This window comes from Microtus oregoni, unplaced genomic scaffold (assembly GCF_018167655.1).
Source record: "Microtus oregoni isolate MIOR12 unplaced genomic scaffold, Mior012 000160F_ref0000428, whole genome shotgun sequence".
Lineage (NCBI taxonomy): Eukaryota > Metazoa > Chordata > Mammalia > Rodentia > Cricetidae > Microtus > Microtus oregoni.
The window spans coordinates 150,137-172,625 of record NW_024544815.1 but is presented as its reverse complement, the minus strand read 5'-3'; the positions used below and the strand labels follow the sequence as shown (position 1 = coordinate 172,625).

The 22,489-nt window shown below is 47.7% G+C and overlaps 1 protein-coding gene across 1 annotated transcript in view; it reads right to left on the bottom strand.

Moving 5' to 3' along the window:
- The window catches only part of LOC121445131 (uncharacterized protein KIAA2012 homolog), a 95,800-nt gene extending 74,432 nt beyond the window's left edge, over positions 1-21,368 (bottom strand). Inside the window, exons 1-6 of the mRNA XM_041647139.1 lie at positions 21,167-21,368; positions 19,299-19,565; positions 7,087-7,246; positions 4,088-4,243; positions 1,686-1,819; positions 170-332 (exon numbers count right to left, since the gene is read on the bottom strand). Coding sequence (XP_041503073.1) covers positions 170-332; positions 1,686-1,819; positions 4,088-4,243; positions 7,087-7,246; positions 19,299-19,565; positions 21,167-21,250 — 964 coding nt within the window. The 5' untranslated portion in view covers positions 21,251-21,368. The remainder of the gene's footprint in view (positions 1-169; positions 333-1,685; positions 1,820-4,087; positions 4,244-7,086; positions 7,247-19,298; positions 19,566-21,166) is intronic.
- Positions 21,369-22,489: the final 1,121 nt, after the last annotated feature.

The window sequence follows — 22,489 nt, the reverse complement described above, 5'->3', positions numbered from 1 at the left end:
CGGCAGGGTCTTGTTCCCACACTTACTGCCCCCCCCCCCCCCGCCATTTTCCAAGGTGAGTGGTAAGAGAAGCGGCATCTGGCGAGCCTGTGTTCTCAAGGGAACTCTGCATCAGCTCACTTAGATCAACGCAGACCTCAGGCTCAGACACTGAGACCTGCTTTTCTACCTGGGAAGGCACCGCTGTAGACGGTGAAGAGGTCTCTGTCGCTAGGAAGCTGGAGGTGACTGATGCGGGCATGCCCAAGGGCCTTTCTGGAGGCTGGCTGTGTCTTTTCATTGTGGCTTTCCTCCGAGGTGTGGACATAGAGGTGGCTCTCTAGCAGGGCTTCCTAGGGAATAACAGACACACAGGCTGTAAACACAAGGGAATTAAGCGTCTCTCTGTAACTCAGGCCTTGTGGGTTCAGGGACAAAGTCTCTCTGCAGAGGAGGAAACAAGGCCACAGCAGCACAATCTCTAACGCTGTTACTGTGAAACTATTGACCAAAAGGGAAGGACACACAGCCATGTCTGATATACGGTGCTTTACAGAAAGGAAAAAGAAATCAGGATGAAGAGCCTAAACCATGATCTTTATATCATAAAATCTTTCCCCTTCTGGAGAGTGGATCTTCCATGTCCCTACTCTCCTTGACGTGTGACCTCATAAAGCCAAACAAGATTATTCGAGATAGGAACAGATACTGTCTCTGCTGCTCTGCGTAACTAACACACACCACACACATCTCTCTCACACCCCCATGTCTACACACACACCACACACACACACACATCTCTCTCACACCCCATGTCCCCACACTACACACACACTACACACACACACACACACAATTTCTCACATCCCCCATGTCTACACACTACACACACATCTCTCTCACACCCCCAGGTCTACACACACACCACACACACACACGCATCTCTCTCACACTCCATGTTCCCACACTACACACACACTACACACACACACAATTTCTCACATCCCCCATGTCTACACACTACACACACACCTCTCTCACACCCCCATGTCCCTACACTGTACACACCACACACACACACATCTCTCTCACACCCCCATGTCCCCACACTACACACATACACACACACACACACACACACACAGACACCTCTCTCACACCCCCCGTGTCACCACAGTACACACACACACACACACGCACACACACAGTCTCAGAGTTCAGAAAACACTTCTATATTTTAACTCCATCCTGCCGAGGAGTTCATTCTGGAGGCTGGAGGTTAAATTCTTAGTCTATTACAGCTAGTCAGGAACATAGACCACGCCTAAGGCCACAATTCTATCTTTCTAGACAGACCTAGATGGGGCGGGGAGTCAGGGAGACTCTGTTTCAGCGGCATGGGAAGCCAGGAGTTGGACGGAGTGAAGCCGGCCCCTTCACCCCAGGACCTCTGAGACTACTCCCTGTCCAGAGCCTACTGTGACTTCCCAGGTGGGGAATGTGCGGGCAGCTTTCTCAGGCGCTTTTACCTGCAGAAAACTCCCTTCCCCCTTTAAAAGGAGCACCTGGCAACGTCAGGGGTCCTTGGGTGATAGTTTAAGAAACTGTATTCAGAGTCAAAGTTCTCTTCCCTGGGACGTCTCAAGAAAAGGCGAAGGAGGGAGACTCTGAAGTCAAGAGGAACAGAGTCCTGACAGAAACCGCACCTCAGCCTGGCGTTCATCTTCCCGCCGTGACTGCTTCCTGAGTGGTGTTGGCTGGGTCCACGGATTGCTGTGGTTCTGGGCGGCAGAGCCCTGGTCTACATGAGCACCCGTGCCAGCTTCCTCTTCCTTCAGGCCTTGCGGATCTGCAGAGGGAATAGTGCATCAGCTGGGAACAGACATATCATGGAGTCTTCACGGAAGTGGCAGCCAGAACCAACTACCAAGTCAGAAGGCTGCCCGGATGTCAGGAACGCGAGGCTGCTTCTTGGATCCTGTTTCCTCATTTGTAAAATGGGGATCCTGATTTTTGCCCTCGTTTCCTTATAGAGGTGCCTGGGCCTCAAATCAGATAATAATAGTGACCATTTCTGTATGAAGGGCAAGGGATCCTGGGCGGCGGTGTGATTGTGTGTTGTGACCTGCAACCACTGAGATGCATGACTGTGTGTCGTGACCTGTACCCACTGAGATGCGTGACTGTGTCTCTCGACCTGTACCCGCTGGGATGCGTGACTGTGTGTTGTGACCTGCAACCGCTGGGATGCGTGACTGTGTGTTGTGAACTGTACCCGCTGGGATGCGTGGCTGTGTGTTGTGACCTACAACCGCTGGGATGCGTGACTGTGTGTCGTGACCTGCAACCGCTGGGATACGTGACTGTGTGTTGTGACCTGCAACCGCTGGGATGCGTGACTGTGTGTTGTGAACTGTACCCGCTGGGATGCGTGGCTGTGTGTCGTGACCTGCAACCGCTGGGATGCGTGACTGTGTGTCGTGACCTGCAACCGCTGGGATGCATGACTGTGTGTCGTGACCTGCAACCGCTGGGATGCGTGACTGTGTGTCGTGACCTGCAACCGCTGGGATGCGTGACTGTGTGTCATGACCTGCAACCGCTGGGATGCGTGGCTGTGTGTCGTGACCTGCAACCGCTGGGATGCATGACTGTGTGTCGTGACCTGTAACTGCTGGGATGCTGAATTGCAAACCTGACCTTGGGGTTCCTGGGTGTCTCCTGGTGGTTTTCTTGGGGAAGAAAATGGATTCATGGCCCCAAAGTTTATATATTTTTAAAGCATTGTCACAAAAATCACAGGATTAAAAAACATTTAGGTGGTGACACATGTCTGCAATCCCAGCATTTAGAAAGCTGAGGCAGGGGGACTGTGAGTTTTAGGTTAGTCTGGGCTACATAGTGAGACTCTGTCTCAAAATATTTATTAAAATATTTATTAAAAAATAAAGCCAACTCACTAACAAACACAAAATAATATTAGAGAAGATACTTCAGAAATCTGAACAGTAAAGCCTAGACCTGTGTTGTCCAGCACAGGAGCTGCAAGCCACATATGGCTATCTGTATGCAAATGAATCAGAATTAAATTAAAAACTCAGTTTCGCAGTTGCAGTAGCTACGTTCCAATGCCCGCGAGACATATGTGATTAACTGACACCCTCCTGGATAGCACGCGAGTCACACTTTCCAGACTGACCCCTGCATCTTCCAGATGAAGACGATGAAAACAGAACCCCCAGATCTTATTCTGTAAAACTTTATTTTAAGCCGTTAAAAAAGAAAATCCAAGCATCTGTAAACTGGTCATGCCATTAACAGGTACAGGTTGGGGAGACATCTCAGTGGTTAAAGTGCTGACCATGCTTGCCTTGGGATCCGAGTTCAGATTCTCAGAACGCACTTAAACGCTGTGTGGGTAAGGCGGCCTGTGCAGAATTTCAGCCTCAGAGGTTAGAGACAATGTAGTAATAGGAGAGGCAGGGCTGCATCCCCAGCACCCCGGCTGCCTGCTAGCTTATGCCCCGAAATAATTACACAGACACTGTATTCTTTTAAACACTGCTTGGCCCATTGTATCTAGCCTCTTCTCGGCTAACTCTCACACCTGGACTAGCCCATTTCTAATAATGTATGTAGCACCCTATGGTGCGCTTACCGGGAAGATTCTAGCCTATGTCCATCATGGGTCGGAGCTGAATCGCATCTGACTCCGAGAGCTGAGCTATGGCATCTGTCTGAGGCATCTTACCTCACTTCCTCTTCCTCCCAGCATTCTGTTCTGTTTACTCCTCCCACCTATGTTTTAATCTCTGAGGCCAAGCAGTTTCTTTATTACTTAACCTTCCTTCATCAAGACAAGGGGTCCTCAAGGCAAGCTGGTTAGCAATGAGCTTTGGGTTTGATTGAGAGACCTGCTTCAGTGGGTAAGATGGAAGAGCAATACAGAGTGATTCTAGCCCTCAATCTTTAGCAAGCAGCCACACTAGTGTGGACAGGCACACCCACCTACACGCGTGTGCCCACACGCAATCAGACGTGCACATACCCATGTACACCCCCGCCGTGCACACACATGAAGGATGAAAACACAGCAATGAGCAGGCACCTCGTTCGTAAGACGGTCTCTGTTGAATCCAAAACGGAGGGTAGACAGGCAGGAGATGGTATTTTCGGGGAGCACCCGAGAGATCCTGCTGCGGCCTGAGATTCTTGGGTATCCCAAGCTGACTGTCCTGGAGCAGCACGGAATCCTTGATGTGTCCTGAGGGGCAGGGCAGGAATTACTGATGTGAAAGATAAGGACCAGTCTAGAGGGCAGGAGAAAACTAGATGTTCCCCACTGGGAGTAGTCTTGGCTTTGAACAGACTTTAAAGAGGACAATCAGGAGATGAGCAGGATTGGAAAACTCAGGCAGTGTGAGCACTTCCCAAGAATGAGGTCCTTGTTGGGAAACAAACACAAAACCATGACTGCTTCCTTGGTGTTGGCTTGGAGGATTGTTCAGAAAGAGAGGTCTAATCGTGGTGCTTTTTCTTCTGTCTGCCCCTTGGTCATCATCCCTCCAGACCTAATCTACTCATCCTGCAGTCCTTCTTGAAGTTTGACCAAGCGCCCACCATCTGCTAGGCTAGACACGGAGGAACTAGTCATGGGTTTCTCACAGCCGGTTGGAGAGATGGATCTCTCGGGACTCCACTCCAGCTCTGAGTATCAGAGGCCCAGAAGCTCAGAATTGACTAGAACTGTCAGGAAAGCCTTTGTAGAAGAGTCAGGCTTAGATGGGAAGTCTAGATTAAAATCTTTGCATGTGTTTGTTTACATAAATGTGTGCGCACACACGTGCATGTAGGTGAGGAAGCTAAAAGGGGCATCACGAGAGGGCAGGAAAAAGTCTTGAGGGAGGTGGAAGGTAGAGAGGGCAATGATGTCATAAGGCAGAAGAGGGACCAACTGTGCAGAACGAGGGATGAGGGGCAGTCGGAAGGAGAAGGAATGAGAGCCTACACTAATGACGTGTGTGAAGGTACCCCATGAACCCCATTACTCTGTACGCTGACATGAACGTTCATTTAAACAACTTTTAAAGCTGGGCATGGTGGCTTCATGCCTTTAATCCCAGCCCTCAGACTGAAGCAAGGGGACGTCTATGAATTTGAAGCCAGACATCTAGACATCAAATTCCAGGCCAGCCAGGGATCTATGGAAAGATCTTGTCTCAAGGACCAACACACAACAAAATAAACAAACATACAAGCAGAAAGGTTTTAGAAAGGACGAAAAAGAGAAGAAACAGGCTTGAAGGGTGGGGTCGATTCATCATAGGGGAGGCCTGAAGCGGCTAGAGAACTCGCTAACGTTATGAGGTGAGGGACGAGAATGTCGGAGCTGTTGGGACTCCGGCCTCTCCCTGGAGTCTCACTGTTGCTCCTCCCGCTTGAGGGCTTACTTACTTTATTTATTTATTTTAATTAATTAATTAATTTTTGAGACAGGGTTTCTCTGTAGCTTTGAAGCTAGAACTCGCTCTTGTAGACCAGGCTGGCCTCGAACTCTCTGAGATCTGCATGCCTCTGCCTCCTGAGAGCTGGGACTAAAGATGTGCACCACCACCACCACCACCACCACCAGCTGGTTTGCCAACTACTTTAGAGAGAGACTTTAACAAGGAGGTATGTATAGCAAGGGGCTCACGAATGCAAGGTCCCTGCGCCTTTTCTTAGTCCACACATGCTAGATGACATCACGGAAGTGAGATCTTTTTGTTTTTTTGAAAGCTGCTACCTTCTTGAGGATACCGGGCCCAGGCTGTGGGATGGTAGCCTGCCTTGCCGCGGCCCCTTCCAGTGACAGCCCTTTTTGGTTGAGAAAGCTTTCTCACAAGTGGTAAGCAAACAGGACAGCCTGGAACCATGGGACTGCCTTGAAAGTAAAATCAGTCGCCAGACAAGCTCACGTCTCTTATTTCGTTTCAAGCCCCCACTTACTGGGGCAGCGAATGGTTTTCGCTCCTTCCCCAGGTAAACCTGTAAAACAAGAAGCAAGCCAGAATTTTCTGGTCTTGCGTGTTGGTGCTGAAGGAACCGCGAGCAGCTGAGTGAGGTCTGGCATGTTTTAACACTCATCTCTCATCTCCAGCAGTTTGCCAAATAAAATACAGGATGTCCAATTAAGTTTAAGTTTCAGATAAACAATGAACACTTTTGAGTGGAAATATGTCCCAAATATTGTGAGTTTCACTGTTTGTGTGGGCGCAGTGTGTCAGATCTGGCAACTCAAATTCCCACTTCAGGTTTTCCTAAGTCTACAGAGTGCATTTGGGGTTTCTGTCAGGAGGAGGGGCGTTCTCTCTCCCGAGGCGATTGTGCCCCAGAGTTGCCTTCTTTAAGAGGACCTGAGATGACCTCAGACAGGGAACTTGGGAATTCTGGGAAGAATGTGGAGCCTTGGGTGCAGGAAGGACCTGCCTTCTGGGTCCAGCTCTGCTTCTGGCTGTGACTGACCTTTGCGTCTTTAGACCTCCTTTTTGTCTTGTCTTGTGAACCTTGGGGTTTAAGTGGGAAGGTCTCTGAGGCCTCGGTGTGGAGTAGGTTGGGAAGCAAGTTCTGGACTGGACTGCGGGACGTGAGGAGCTGAGGTTGAACAGTGAGAGCGGGGCCAAGTGCTCAGGTGCCGGCCCTTCCTTCTGAAAATGTCAGCAAAGATAAAAGGCAGGGGCTGGAGAGATGGCTCAGAGGTTAAGAGCATTGCCTGCTCTTCCAGAGGTCCTGAGTTCAATTCCCAGCAACCACATGGTGGCTCACAACCATCTGTAATGAGGTCTGGTGCCCTCTTCATGTCCAGCAGGCATACAAACAGACAAAACACTGTATACATAATAAATAAATAAATTAAAAAATAAAATCATAAGTAAAAATTTAAAAAAAAAAGATAAAAGGCAGTAGCTGGGATAGAGGCTTGCAGACTACAAAGCTTGGGGACTTCGCCTTAGCTCAGAATTGGACCTGAAATCCTGGTGTTTCTGGCATCAGTGGGAAATACACCTTCACATCAGACTGAGAAGTGGGGGAGACTGGAGTTCATCCCCCCCCCATTTCCCCACTGACCTGCGCACTGAAGTCTGTACATGGTATCTGGGGGCCATGTCCGCAAAAGGCCCCGGAGATATCTCTTGGCCGAATACCCAGGCTGGATCTGCCGTAGAGTCTGGCTCTCTGGCTTGCTTCGGAAGTAGAGGTAAGGTTGCCAGGCTCTGTCCTGCTCCCTCTGTGGGGACACCAATCAGGAAATGGCACAGTGGCTGAGCCCCAAGTCTCCTAGGATGCAAGACGGTTAGCCCAATCCTCACCAGCAATCCAGAGACTCCCAGGAGGGGTCAGAAGGCACCAGTAACAGATGCCTTGCCTAATAAACACAATCCAAGAGCCCAGAGAGCAAAGCCCTGAAAGGCTCCTGAAGACACACACTCAGAGAGGAAGGAGAAATGACAAATGCCAGACCCCATCTTGGTAGAGAGCATTAGGAAAGAATAAAGCCTTGGGAGAATTCCTTCGGCAGTGGAAATCTTGTCGGTCTTTTCAAAATGGCCCGAGGCAGTGGGAAAGAGTGCACCGCGACCCCTGCCCTCAGTGTCTGTCCGGGTTCACAGGGAGCCTGACATTTTGAAAATATTTGACCGTGTTGAGTTTCGTTTCAGCCAGGGAGAGTTTTCTGGGATTTCCCCTCCCAAATTCAGTCCCTCTGTGCAAGCAAGGCACAGGGGGAACAGAGACATCTAATACTTGATGAGGGATTTCTATTGTATGGGAAGCTTTTAGCGCACGGTAATCCTGTAAGGAGCACGAGTTCTAGTGATGTGGAAAAGCTGAGGATGATTTGTGGGAGCCCGTGAATAGCCGGGTGGTGGTGACACACGCCTTTAATCCCAGCACTCGGGAGTTCAAGGCCAGCCTGGTCTACAGAGCGCCTTCCAGGCTGGGCCTCACAGAGTTTATAAATTCCTCACATGGAAACTTTGGTTATATTTAAACCACAACAGAGCGCGGAAGGCTCAACCAGGCGCCTGTGGAGTCAGACAGAACTCAGAGCTTTAAATTTCTCATCAGCACAAAACCTCCTGTTCCCCAAGGACGTTTAATCTCACCGATGCACCAGGACTCAGCTCCAGGTAGCATCCCCATAAGAGAAGAACAAAAGATGGTTTGAAGCAGGCGCTCCATCGGATGTCCTAGAGAGTCAGAGCTCACACTAGAGTCCGGCATGCTCAAGCTTGTTAGGATTCAGTGAAACCCGACTCAACGGTCAACACAACGAGAAAGAAAGTATGTTAGCTCACGTATCAAAAGGACCAAAGTCTGGAGAGTAATGGGCCTGGTGAAATCAGAGGCTCCGTGTCTCCTAAGTTCCACAGGCAGCGAGGCCCTTTGTACCTCTGAGAAATCTTTCACTCCAGTCTTACAGACACGCTGAGCCTGAATAACGAACACAGGAGACACAGAGAAGCGGGTCCAGAATGCCCTGCAGAATTGGACGGGAGCTTAAGAGAAATCCTGGGCCGGTCTGCGCCTGGAATTATGGTCAGGGTGTCAGCATCCACGGCTCATGCTGCCTCGGGACTTACAACCACGGCAAGTCTTCAAGCCTTTCCGAGTCTCCAAAAGTGGAGCTGGCAGCGTGTGAGGCGTGGGAAGTTCATGATATTTAGAGTTTGATTTTACAGGTCCGCAGAAAGACATTCTTTGGAAATTGGTAACTAAGTGAACACACAGTTGTACTCTCTTCTCCACCACTTCTCAGTCACCTAAGTTATATAAGTGCATTGACGAGATGAACGCACTTTCTGTCTTTTAGGGCAGCCCACGGCCCAAACTGTAGACTGAACCTAGTGCCTCCCACACGGTACCTAGGCAAGCGCTCCACTACTAACCAACATCCCCAGCTTCACCCTATTTCCCCCTTTTTGTCTTGGGATTAGGTTAAGTTGCCCAGGCAGGCTTTGAGGTTGGGATCTTCCTGCCTCAGGAAACATGTGTGTGTGTGTGTGTGTATGTATGTATCCCTGAACACACACATGTACATACATATGTGTATATGTATGTGTGTGTGGGTGTGTGCTGGTCAATGGACAGCTTGTTTATATGTGTGTGTGTGTGTATGCATGTATGTGTATCCCCAAACACACACACGTAGGTGTACACACATATGTACGTATGTGTATCCCTGAACACACACACGTGTACACACACATGCACATATATGTCTATGTACGTGCATGGGTGTATGCTGGTCAATGGACAGCTTTGTTTATATATATGTGTGTGTATGCATGTATGTGTATCCCCGAACACACACACACACACACACGTACATATGTGTATATGTACGTGTGTGGGTGTGTGCTGGTCCGAGGACAGCCTTGTTTTCTGATTCCACCAAGCAGGTTCTGGGGTACTGCACCCATTGGCTGAGTCATTTTGCCAGCCCTCTTTCAAGGCTTTCAGGTTCTGTGCATAAAATCACGTGAGCCGTGTCTTCCTAAGCCTGGTCCTGGGGACCTGGGGACCTGGGGAGGTGGGGGTTCGCTGGGGAGGTGAGGGTTCGCTTCCTCTCAGTCCTCCCGGTCCCCTTCCTGGCTGCCTTGACGTGTCATTTCCCCCAGCACTGGAGGAGACTGCAGAGCAGCCCTGAGAGCCACTCCTGCTGAGCACGTGTCCTTAGGCAAATTAATTACTTCCCAACTCATCTTGTTCAGCGTCCCCTGTGGAAAGAGCAATGGGCCGAGGTGTGTGATGTTTTCTAGACTTCTCTTTAGTAGGTGGTCGACAATATGAGCCTTTCTTTCGTCGCCTGGCCCAGGACGTGGGGAACTACGGAAAATCGTGAAATCCTTCTTCATCTTCATGCTGTTTACTCACAGACTCCTAGCTCATTTTGATTTTTTTTTTTGTTAACTGAACCCCTTTCCCAGAATCCTTTGCATTTTCAAGAGACTGCACGACCAAGTTCTGGACAAAGAGATGGAACAGGAAGCTCTTGAGAGCTTCTGGACTATCTTGTCTTGCTCAAAGATGGGATAGATACATTGGACTGGCATGCTGGCGATATCATTTTTGCTTTAAGCCAAGATTTGATCTCTGGATTCGTGGGGGTCACTAAGACAGGAGCCCAGGTGTGATCTCTGGATTCGTGGGGGCCACTAAGACAAAACCAAGGTGTGACCTCTGGATTTGTGGGGACCACTAGACAGGAGCCAAGGTGTGATCTCTGGATTTGTGGGGACTACTAGACAGGAGCCAGGTGTGATCTCTGGATTTGTGGGGGCCACTAGACAGAAGTCAGGGTGTGACCTCTGGATTCGTGGGGACCACTAGACAGAAGTCAGGGTGTGACCTCTGGATTCGTGGGGACCACTAGACAGGAACCAAAGTGTGATCTCTGGATTCGTGAGGGCCACTAAGACAGGAGACCTCTTCTAGGTGGCTTGAAATCTTGCTTCTTCTCTCTAAACCTTTGCCGCAGCTGATTGTTCCCTGAGTGTCCACGTTTCTGCCTCTTCTGAGATGCTATGGCCTTGTTAATGCAGACAGATGACCATGTGAGTATGGACAAGACCCCCTTGCTGCCCTTGTTAGTGAGTATTTCGAACACTACAGTGGGAGTTTGGCTGGGCTGCTTGCTCGAGGTGCAAGGAGTCTCCCAGACAAGTCAGGGGAGGCCTTGCCTATTGTCTCACTTAGCCCTTGAAAGCTGACCTTGGCCACTGTATCCATTTCCTGTGGCTGCTATAACAACTCAGATACAATTAGTGACTCCGCTAATACAAATGCATTATCTTACACTTCTAGCAGCTAGAAGTTTGAGATGTGTCCCAATGAACCAATAATATCAAGGCATGGCTAGGCCTGTGTTTCTGTTGGAGATCCCAGCAAACTGTTCCCCTAAGGCCTTTGCCAGCTTCTAAAGAACCCTGTGTTCCTTGATTTGTGACCTCTGCTCCAAGCCAGCAACGGTGGACAGGGTCCTTCTTACACTATAGTCTTTCTGGTTCTCCCTTTTGAGTCCTTTTTTTTTTTAAAGGATTTATTTATTATGTGTATAGTATTATGCCTGCATGCCAGAAAAGGGCACCAGATCTCATTACAGCCGGTTGTGAGCCACCGTGTGGGTGCTGGGAATTGAACTCAGGACCTCTGAAAGAGAAAACAGTGCTCTTAACTTCTGAGCCATCTCTCTAGCCCCCTGAGTCCTTCTATTAAAAAAAAAAAATTCTACCTGGGCAGGCAGTAGTGGTGCACACCTTTAATCCCAGCATTCGGGAAGCAGAGGCAGGTTGGCCTCTGTGAGTCTGAGACTAGCCTGGTCTACAGAGTGAGCTCCAGGACAGTCAAGGCTCTACAGAGAAACCCTGTCTTAGGGGGAAAAAAAAAGCCTCGTAATTTCATCAGGCCCACAAAAGAATCTAAAATAATTTCCCATTTTAAGACCATCAAGACAAGCACAGTTTTGTAATCCCAGTGTACAGAAGGTAGGGGCAGGAAGATTGTAGGTTTAAGAGCAGCCTGTACTACAGGAGGAGACCCTGTTTCAAGACAAAACCAAACCAAAACAAAACACAAGGGCCAGGGGAGAGTGGGAGAGACTTGACACGCGTGTCCAAGACCCTGGGTTCAATCCTCAGCAAACCAAAGACTGTTCAATTAGCAGCCCCAGTTCCATCTGCAACTTCACCCTCTGCTCTTTGCCTTATAATGTAACAAACTAATAGAGTCTAGGGATTAGAGAAAAGACATCCTGGGTTGCTGTATGTGTGTGTGTGTGTGTGTGTGTGCATGCGTGTGTGCATCCTGGGTTGGTGTGTATGTGTGTGTATGTGTGTATGCATGTGTGCATCCTAGTTTGTGTATACATGTGTGTGTATGTGTGCATCCTGGGTTGGTGTGTATATGTGTGTGTGCATGCATGTGTGCATCCTGGGTTGGTGTGTGTGTGTGCATGCATGTGTGCATCCTGGGTTGGTGTGTATGTGTGTGTGCATGCATGTGTGCATCCTGGGTTGGTGTGTATGCGTGTGCGTGTATGTGTGCATGCATGTGTGCATCCTGGGTTGGTGTGTATGTGTGCATGCATGTGTGCATCCTGGGTTGTGTATGTGTGTGCATGTATGTGTGCATGCATGTGTGCATCCTGGGTTGGTGTTTATGCGTGTGCGTGTATGTGTGCATCCTGGGTTGGTGTGTGTGTGTGTGTGCATGTGTGCATCCTGGGTTGTATATGTGTGTGCGTGCATGTGTGCATCCTGGGTTGTGTATGTGTGTGTGTGTATGTGTGCATGCGTGTGTGCATCCTGGGTTGGTGTGTGTGTGTGTGTGTGTGTGTGTGTGCATGCATCCTGGGTTGGTGTGTATGTGTGTGTGCGCGCGTGTGCGTGTGCATGTATGATTTTTTTCTGCAACTCCAGTTTCTTTAAGTTCTTATTCATTTTCTCTTGGTAATTTCCTGAGTGACACCTGTGTAGTGAACAAAGCCACCTCATTGGATAAACAGACACATTCAGGGAAAACCAGGATCGCCGAGGAGGCCCGTTAGGGTGAGAGCTATTCCAATACGTATAATGTGGGTAGACACTAGGCAAAATACGGAAGAATGACTTAGAGTAATTACAACCTCTTCTTTTTAAAAGATTTATTTATTTATTACATATACAGCGTTCTGTCTGCATGTATGTCTGCGTGTCAGAAGGGGACACCGGATCTCATTATAGATGGTTGTGAGCCACCATGTGGTTGCTGGGATTTGAACTCAGGACCTCTAGGGATAACCGCTGAGCCATCTCTACAGCCCCCAGAGTAATTACAACCTCTTAAAAGTGCATCTTATACATAATGACAGTGGAAAGGCTGACAGAAAGAAAATATTAAAATGCTGGAAATAGCAATATTACGCTGCCGGGCTCAAGAATGTGCACATCATTCTTTTTTATATTAAATTTAAATCAAATTTCTAACAATACGGTTAGATCATATTTATAAAGAGGAAATCTAACTAAACTTACGGAACCCACCCGTTTCTCTTCCATATTTTTCCGAGTCCTCTTTTCACAAGAGCGTCCTCCCCCGGTAACCACCCACTCAGAGGTTACTTGAGAACAGAGAGGGAGACAGAAGGGAGCCTGGGAGGGAGTTTCTGGATGAGGGAAATAAACAGGACAGCAGGAGGCTGCGGTGGGTTCAGGCTGCTCAGCCTGCCTTGGCTTTGCCAGTCAACCCTCTGCTGGCTTCTTCTGAGACGAGTAATTAGCATTCAGGGAACAGCCTGTTAGCCGCTCCACCTTTAATGAGAGGCTTGCTTGACGGGCTGCCTTTTCTGCGTCTACCAGGCCTCTCCCAGGTCCCTGTGCCTAGCCTTGCCTCTGCAGTCCTGTCTACTTATACTGGGATAGAAGGCAGCTGAGCTTAGGGCTTGTATGCCTGCTCAGGGCGGCAGGGCACCAGGAAGGTCAGAATGGCCAGGCCAGCCAGCTGCTACCATCCTGGTTCCGTGTGTAAAAGTCCACAGGGGGTGAAGAGAGATGCCCAGAAATGCCAGGGCTGGCAGGTAAAGCTCCCCACAATTCAGCCTTCGCCAGATTCTGCAGATGTATTTTGCAAGCCAAGAGTCCATGCCTGGCTGATGCCCCTGCTTTCCTCTGCTTGCTCTGGGCTCCTGCTCACCTATGTCTTTATTTTTACCACAAGATTCTGTTTAAATCCTTCTTCCTCCAAGAAGCCGCTTTTCCAGTCAGAGGCAGTCATGGCGAGAAGACGCCAAAAGCACGGACAACAAAAGCACAGTTAGACAAATGAGATTATTCCAGAGTCACAGGCTCTGGCACAGCAAATCAACAGAGTGAAAAAGCCTGCAAAATGGAGTGTTTATAATACAAAGTATTTCTTCTGACAAAGGGTTACTATCCAGAATATAGAAGGAACTCAAAAAAGTTTACTAAGAATTCAGTTTAAAAATGGGCAATTAGCCAGGCAGTGATGGTGCACACCTTTAATCCCAGCATTCTGAAGGCAGAGGCAAATGGATCTTTGTGAGTTCAGGCCAGCCTGGACTTCAGAGTGAGTTCCAGAATAGCCAGGGCAACACAGAGAAACCCTGTCTCAGGGCAGGAGGGAGAGGGGATTTATGCAGACACTTCTCAAAAGAAATTAAAACAGGCAAGGGATTTATAAGAAAAATGCATAATGCCATTAGCTGCAGAGACATGTAAATCAAGATTTCAATAAGAGATCACCTCGCTCCAATTAGAAAAACTGTTATAAAGAATAAAAAGATCCAGGGAGGTAGCTCATGGGATAGAAGTGTTTGATGCTAAGCTTGGTAAGCTGGGTTCAACCCTTGGGACCTACATGGTAGGAGGAAGGAACCCAAAAGTTGTCCTCTGAACTACTCATACACACAAACACACACACAAGATAATGCATAATGCATGTAATTTTAAAAAAGCCGAAAACACAGGGGCTGGGGATGCGGTGTTTGCTAGCATGTCACGGCCTTAGGTTCTATCTCCAGCCAGACAAGCCAGGCATAGGGTGCTTATCTGTAAACCTAGCAACCTAGAGATGGGAACCAGAGCGTCAGAAGCTCAAAGTCATTCTCAGCTGCGTGGTGAGTCTGAGAACAGAACAGAATGATCTTTAAAAAGGACAAAAAATGACTGAATACCCAATACTGGTGAGATACGGAACAAAGGAAGTTCTTAGTACTGTTGATGGCGTGTTAATCGGTATACAGCTGCCACGGAGAACAGATTGGAGGTCCACAAACACTGAAAGCAGATCCAGTTCACAATCAAACCCACTACTTGGCAATGTCTGTGCTGCCAAAATAAACGTAAAAGAAAATAAAATCACCCATACCTGTATTCTTACGTTTATTTTGGCAGCAATAGCTAAGACATAGAATCATCCCAGATGCCCACGAACAGATAGATGAATAGGTAGGGGTCTTTCTCCCATGGGTGTTGGGAGCCCAGCATGAAGGTCCTTGCACCCACAGATCTCCGGAAAAACCAGGAATGTTAAGCACACGGGATTGTCCTTTCAAAGGAATGGATGTGGAATCTGTTTTTCATTCAGAAAACTGGGAATTGAGGTGATTAACAGCCTGGTGATCTGTGTTACCTGTTGGGCTAGACCATATGAGGCTCCTACAACCTGGACAGTCATTTAGACTACTGGGTAATAATTTCCTAATAATCTAAATGGCTCTTACATTATCTGCATTGCTAGGAGCTCCCCCAAGCTCCCATAACCAGCAACCAGAGGTGTCTAATAGCACGAGAGATCTCCTCCATAGCTTTATGACCAGGCCAGATCCTTCCTTAGGCCCTTACGCTAGTCCAGGCAGCCTATCTCTGGAACCCATCTTCTTGGAAAAAATGGCATGTACCCTGAGATGAATTTTGATGTAATTATGCCTCTTGTGCACTGGGGATTATATTATGCCAGGAAACTTTTTTTCCTAAATTATACTGAGTTTAAATAGGCTGGCGTTACACCACCTGGCGTTAGACTTCTCTAGAAGGTTTGGTCCAGGTTGACCAAGTCAATTTGAACCGAGTTTTTGTTCTCAGCTCTTCACAGTTCATTTCCCCACCTGACACCTGCAGAGAGTCCCTCGCGGATGCTGTAAGAAGCAGACCAGGCTGTAGACTAGCACTCTAGTGCTCTACCTCTAGGTAGGAGTGTGTGTTAGGAGGAGGCAAGAAGAATACAGAAAGAGAAAGTTCTGGTGCTCTACAGCACAGTGGGGTGGCTGTAGCTCACAAGAACCAACTGCCTATTTTATCAATAACTAAAGGGAGATGCTCCAAGGCTCCAAACAGAATGGGATGCTAAGCCAGGTCAAACACCAGTTCTGTTTGCACACACGTATGTGTGAGCAGACATAGCACATGTGTACTGAAACACCACACTGTACCTCGTAAGTCTGTACAGTCATTATGTATAAGTCAAAAATTAATGTATGCATTGTTGTTGTTTCTGGCTTTGGATTGGTCTTGAATCCAGGCTGGTCTTGAAGTTTTGGGTTTAAAGATCTTGCCTCAGCCAACCGGGTACACAGGACTACAGATGCAGATCACTTTACCGGCTTAATAAGAGGTTTAAGATGGGGCTTAAGAGATGGCTGAGTGGTTAAAAGCAATAGTCGCTTTTCCAGAAGATGGCAATTCAGTTCCCAGCACCCACATGGCGGCTCACAACTGTCTGTAATGGTTTCAGGGAATCTAATGTGCTCCTCTGACCTGGAGGGCTCTGCATACATACGTGCAGAGATACATGCAGTGATACACAGAATACATGCTAGCAAAACACCCATACTAATAAAATAACTGAAAAATTATGCAAAAAAAGAGGTTAGGACAAAGTCTAAGGGAAGCTGTGAGATGTTTCAGCTTGAATGTTTTTAATGGGACGCTAACTCTCTTGGTTTGATTATGACACATTGTATATATGCATCTAATTATCACTCTGTACCCCATAAATACATACAATAATTCAATAATAATACAAGAATCAGAACGCTCCCCCTCTTCAACTGTTCCAGAGCATATCACTAAGTTATACTCCAGCTTGTCTCGAAGATTGCCTGTATCATGTCACTGAAACATGAATTAGAATTCTTCACCAGGATGTGCCCTCCTGTTGGATGGATGTTGTGGCTCCCCACGACAACGCAGGCCACGAATATGCTCACTCAACCTCTATCTACTGGTTATCTGTGATCTGCTAGGTGTTGTCATGGCTACTGGTTGGTTAGTTCCTAGCTCAGTTGAATCGGGGAGACCCAGTGTCTCTACAGCTGGGCCCATGAGCCCCACTTTTTGTAATTTTTTTGAAGTGTGGAAATAGATGGTTGTAATGGTTGTGCGATAATGTGAATGTATTTGGTGCCAGCATGTTTGTCACATAAAAAGGGTAAAATGTATGTATGCTTTAACACTCTAGGAGAATAGATCAAACCTTATAAAGAATTAAAAAGGCTATCATGCAATTAGAATGATAACAGGTGCAGCAAATCTCGGTATTAGTCATTATTATAAATGCTCTCCAGAGTCAGGGAGATGGCTCAGTAGGTAAAGGTGTTAATTGTGCACACCTGATGACTTGAGTTTAGTCCCTGGAACCCATATTGAAAAATCTGGGTGCTTTAGCATGCATCTGTAATCCTGGCATTGCTATGGTGAGATGGGAGGGAGAGACAGGAGCGTTGTCAGGGAGCTTTGGGTCAGCTAGGCTGGAAAACGAACCCCAGCAGCAGAAGCAACAAGGAGGATGCCGGCTTAGCAAGGTGGAAGAAGAGAAGTGACTTGCGTAAATTATCCTCTGATTTCTACATGTGTTTCACGATGTGTGCGTTCTCACACGCAAGCACATACATACCTGCACACTCATACCATGGCAGATACACCCTCACAAACAAACAAATGTTAAACACAGAAGGAATTTGATTTAAGGCATTGTTTACAGGTGATTGGAGTGTGCAAAAGTCAAATAGATATTGAGGCAACATTGAGATCCACAGTCTTGGGGAGTTGATTCCACCCTTTTCTAGAAGGACAAAGAGAAGAGCAGGGTTGAGGGTCACCCACAAGAGTCTGGAGCAGGTGTGGGACTGCAGGTGTTTCTTGTCAACTGGGGAAGAATGGAAGGGGAACTTTCCAGGCTTTTCCCTTCTTCCTCTCCTGATCTCCCAATGTCCAATGTGCCCTACTGGCAAAGAGCTGGGATGTTGGCATGGATGTCTCTGGAATTGTATGGCGCCTTTGTTCAACCCCATAAACAGAGCAGAGCAAGAGAACAAGCGGGCCAGGCACAATGACCTCCGGAGTCCCTTCAAGTTCATAGACAGCAGGATGCCCATGCTAGCCAGGGAGAGGTCCAAACCCAGGTTTGGATCCTGATTCTCTCACTCACTGACCTCAGCAAGACACACCACCCCTTTAAGCTTTGGTTTCCTTATCTGCAAAAGAGCCAGCGTGGTGCTAAAGCAGAAAGATCAAGTATTGGAGACCAACCTGGGCTACACAGTGAAATCCTGTCTTTAAAGGATAGATACGTGTGGACAAGGAAGGTTGCTGAGAAAGCCTGTATCTCACAGGGGCGTTGGGACGACCAAACTAAGCAATAGCTTAAAGTCGCAGTAAACATTTAATAAATATTTCTCTTTCAACCGAGAATTTATGACTTCATGGTAAAGGGCAGTGGGGTATTTGATCAGGGCCATTATGTCTCTCAACTTCTGAGAGGGAGGGGACAGAAGAGGTTTTCCTTTCGGAGGGTCTGCAGCGTGATTAAGACACCTGGTAACCACAGTGGGAGACTAACTAAGAAACACTGAAAGCATGCACAACCAATTCGCACAGTGCTTGCCCTAGAGGAGGTATCATCCCATTCGCTGCTCTAAGAGACTAGTTTGCAATGCACCATGGGATGTGGAAGGAGGAAGCCGGGGTGTGTTTCTGCCCAAGGAAGAGGAAGAAGATTGTGAGGTGACATGTTCTGTTTTGAAGAATGTGTAGGAGTTATCCAGAAACATGCACAAAAGTTGAGTTGAGAAAAGGGGTTGTTGGGGCGAGCTAGTCTGCATTAGAAGAGGATTTGAGGGGTCCATCATTGAGATGGTGGGATGAAGTGGGACACGGGTAGACATGGAAGAGAGAGTCAGTATGTGAAGGGTCTGCTATCAAGAGCTAAAGTGTTATGGGGACTGAAAGCCTTTGAGACTAGGGAGTAACCCACCCTCCCCACCATCCCCAATCTAGAATTTCAGAGTGATACATCTTCACAGACTCTTTCAGGGCCTCCACCAAAGGGCTGATGCATGTGGTTTAGAAAGCAGGGGCCATGCATGCAGACAGAATGAACCAGAGGACAACAGAGATTCCCCTTAACAGTAAATGCAGAACAGAAAGAGTAGTTAACTTCTGCTGATGCCAAAAGACTCAAGGTAAATAGTTAAAGAATTCTCATTTCCACAAGCTAGGAGCATCAGAGGTTGAATTATGATACTCGTGGCTGTGAGCAGGGTTTTGTGGGTTCTGATTACAGTCTGGTGTCCCCGTAACTGAAAGAGAAATATGAATTGATAATACCAGAGTCCTTTTACTTTTGAAGTTTTCCCCATAAACGATCTGTGAGCCTCATGACAGTAGTTCTTGGCATATAGACAAAGCTGGAAGTCTGAGTTTCATGCCCTGGGGACCAAGAAATTGCATTCAAAGCTGCAGGTGCATTTATGAATACATCACCAGCACCTTTCCCAAACCCACCTGTCTCCTTCCATAAGCCAAGATGGCTTCTTTGAGGTCTTGAAGCGTGTGCAGTTCAAGGTCTGGCTTCTTCCAGTGACCTCTTCTCCTCTCTTTGGGTGTCCACGCTGACACAGCTAACCCCTCTGAGTACAGGATCAGTGCCCCCTTTCTTGTGCTGAAGGTCTTAGGAAGAAAGAGGCTCCAGGAGTGCTGGCTGGCACTGTCTCCATCCTGGGGTTTGCTGACTAGGACATAGTCTTCCGGGGACTTCCAGTTCAAATAGTCCTTTAAGGAAAGGAAAATGCCTTGATTAAGACACTGTGGAAAATCCTTCTGTAGCAAACACTGTCTCTGCAAAGTTTTCAGCTTTCAAAACTGTGTATTTATTTATGTGTTGTTGTAGGAGGCCACTTGTTTGTTTCCTGGCCGCCCAGACTCCAGAAATAATCACATAGAAACTATATTATTTCAATCACTGCTTAGCCCATCACTTAAGTATGTTGCTAGCTAGCTCTTACATCTAGTATTAATCCATTTCCGGTATTTTATATTTTACCATGAGGTTCGTGGCTCACCCTGTCTGTCTCTGGCGGTGGCTCCGCGGCTTCTCTCAAACTCCGCCTTCTTTCTCCCAGCATTCAGTTTAATCCCCTCCCCCTAGCTAAGTTCTGCCTTGCTATAGGTCCAAAGCAGTTTCTTTATTAATCAGTGATAATCACAGCATACAGAGGGAAATCCCACATCAATTGTGTACACACATGCCCAACCAAGTGCCACGGCATGTGTAGAGGTCAGAGGACAGTGTGTGGGGTCAGACTCTGGCTTCCACTTTCTACAATCCTATACACACCTGCATTTAATTAAAAATAATAAAAGAAATCTTAAAACACACACACACAGAAACCCAACACAATAACAAAAGTTAGTAGAACTTGGCGCACAAATCCATCTTATTCCACGCAACTTTCAGGAGATCCATGCCTGCCTGCAGACTTTCTACAGAGCGCAGTACAGGTTACAGGCCAATTGCATCTCCTGGTAGGCAAGCAAGCAAGCAGTCAGAACTATCAAGGATGATAGACGGCTTGGACTAGTAGCCAGTTTAAATATGAGAAACCATTCCAGCCCACTACCATTTCAGCTACGCACAGAGAGGCTACCTATACATTCCAGATCATGGAACATTGCCTAATTTGGCTATATATAGGAGCCCATAAAAGAGTTATATACTTTGTAAGTGTGTGCCATCGGCCACTGAAGTCCTTTGAAACTTTATATATCTTTTAACACAGTGAAGGTCAAATATCATGGCAAACCTCCACAAGGATAGAGCTCTCTGTTTGACCTATGAAGTTCCAAAGTACCCCAAAGTGTTTATTGTTCCTGGTGGGCCTCAGGAGTTAAATTATGCCACCTCTTTAAAAATCTCCAAAAATGAGATTTCTTTTGTCCTCCATGAAATATGAATCCCATGTGTTGAATTCCACAAAGTTCAAAACAACCACCCAAAGGCAAAAAAACAAATAAATAAATAAATAAACCACCAGCATTTCAGCCTCAGAGCACAGTGCCTAAAAGGCAATAGCAGTCAGTTCTCCTAATATTGCCTACAGACCAGGTGGGAATTCTGGTCTTGAACCAAATTTTCAGTCTCCAGACAATCCAGATTCTCCTTCAGGCTCAAGCAAAGGCAATAGGGCGTGAGGGTGAGCCAGGCAGGCTGTTCCCGTGGCAATTATGGGGGTCAGGTGAAAAGGGAAGATCTGCCAGTGATCTCTACCATCTTGGCTCCAACATTTACCAAAACACAGCTTGGGAAGACAGAATGTCCCTCCCCATGCTCAAAATGTGCTCTCCCTCCACTCCCCCCAAGTTCTAAGACTCACCTCTGGTTCAAAATAGACTTCCAACTTCTGTTTGTCCTGGACCAACTTCCCATGTCCCCGGCTCAGGAGAGAGAGACCGAGCATGTTTCCTCCCTGACTACACCCTCTCTCAAGAGCAGTTCATCTCGGTTTTGAAGGCTGAAAACTGGTCACGCCTCAGGGTTTCCAAAGCTCAACAGCAAACCAAAAGAGACCCCGAACATTGGGCTTTTTATGAAATGTATTTCCCCTCTCACAGAAACCCAGGATCTCCCAGCCACACAGTTTAGACAGAGCACATCTTTGTGGGGAGGAGAGCAGAACTGCAAGGCTCCTCAGACAGCAGGCTGTATACCCTGGGCTCCTGTGAGCCCTTGTTTTGTCCCTGAGACCTGGTTGCTTTGCTACAGAACCACATGCATCTGCGAATCTGGGCCAAGACACCACATCCTTCTCATTGTGAAGGGAGGTTGTTTCCTGGTTGCTACAGCAGCACAGGGAAATAAAGTCTTTTAACCCAGGCAAAGGCACTGCTGCTCCACTGGCTGGGGTGGGGGTGGGAAGCTGTCCACTGGACATTGAAGGGACTGGACCAAGACCTGGGGGGTAGGAGGTGGGGTGGGAAGCTGTGTTGGGGTGTCTTTTTCTAATGGGTGTTCATCTTGCTTTTAACAAGCGTCTTCCCTTTCCCCTGACATGTGAGCCTGTCACTGCCAACTATTAACAGACTCAGAGAGTCCTCTAGGTCACAAAAAGCCACTCATGATGTGTCCCTTGGCTGTGCCCCAGGATCCCCTGAACTGGACAGAAGGCTTCATTTTACTCATGGCTGCTTTGTGTGAGTGACTGGGAGACACCGGCAAGTTCTGACTTCTTTGCATTTCTGGTTCTCAATGGGGGACATTTTATTTCACACACACACACACACACACACACACACACACACACCAAGACTATACCAGACGCACACACACCCCACCCCCGCACCTCCCACACACCAGGACCATACCACACCACTCTTGGGCCTAGAATGTTAAAAGTCCTGCAAGGTGTGACTGTCTTGCATAATGAACATCACTTGGCACCCTTGCTTGCTTCTCTTTGATGATGAGCACAAAACAAGCCAGTGGGGGCCAGGAAGTCAGAGGACCCTGTGATTGGTTAGGACCCCCTTTTGACCAGGGAAATCAAATGGCTTGTGTGGATGCCCCCTGATGGTTGGTATTCAGAAGCGCAACAACTTGCGGGCCTACCTACCTATCGGTTTCCTCTCCGTGGAGTCTTCCCAGGGCTCCAGGTCTTTGCCCTCCACCCCCACCGCAAGGCAGGCTCAGACCTCCTAGT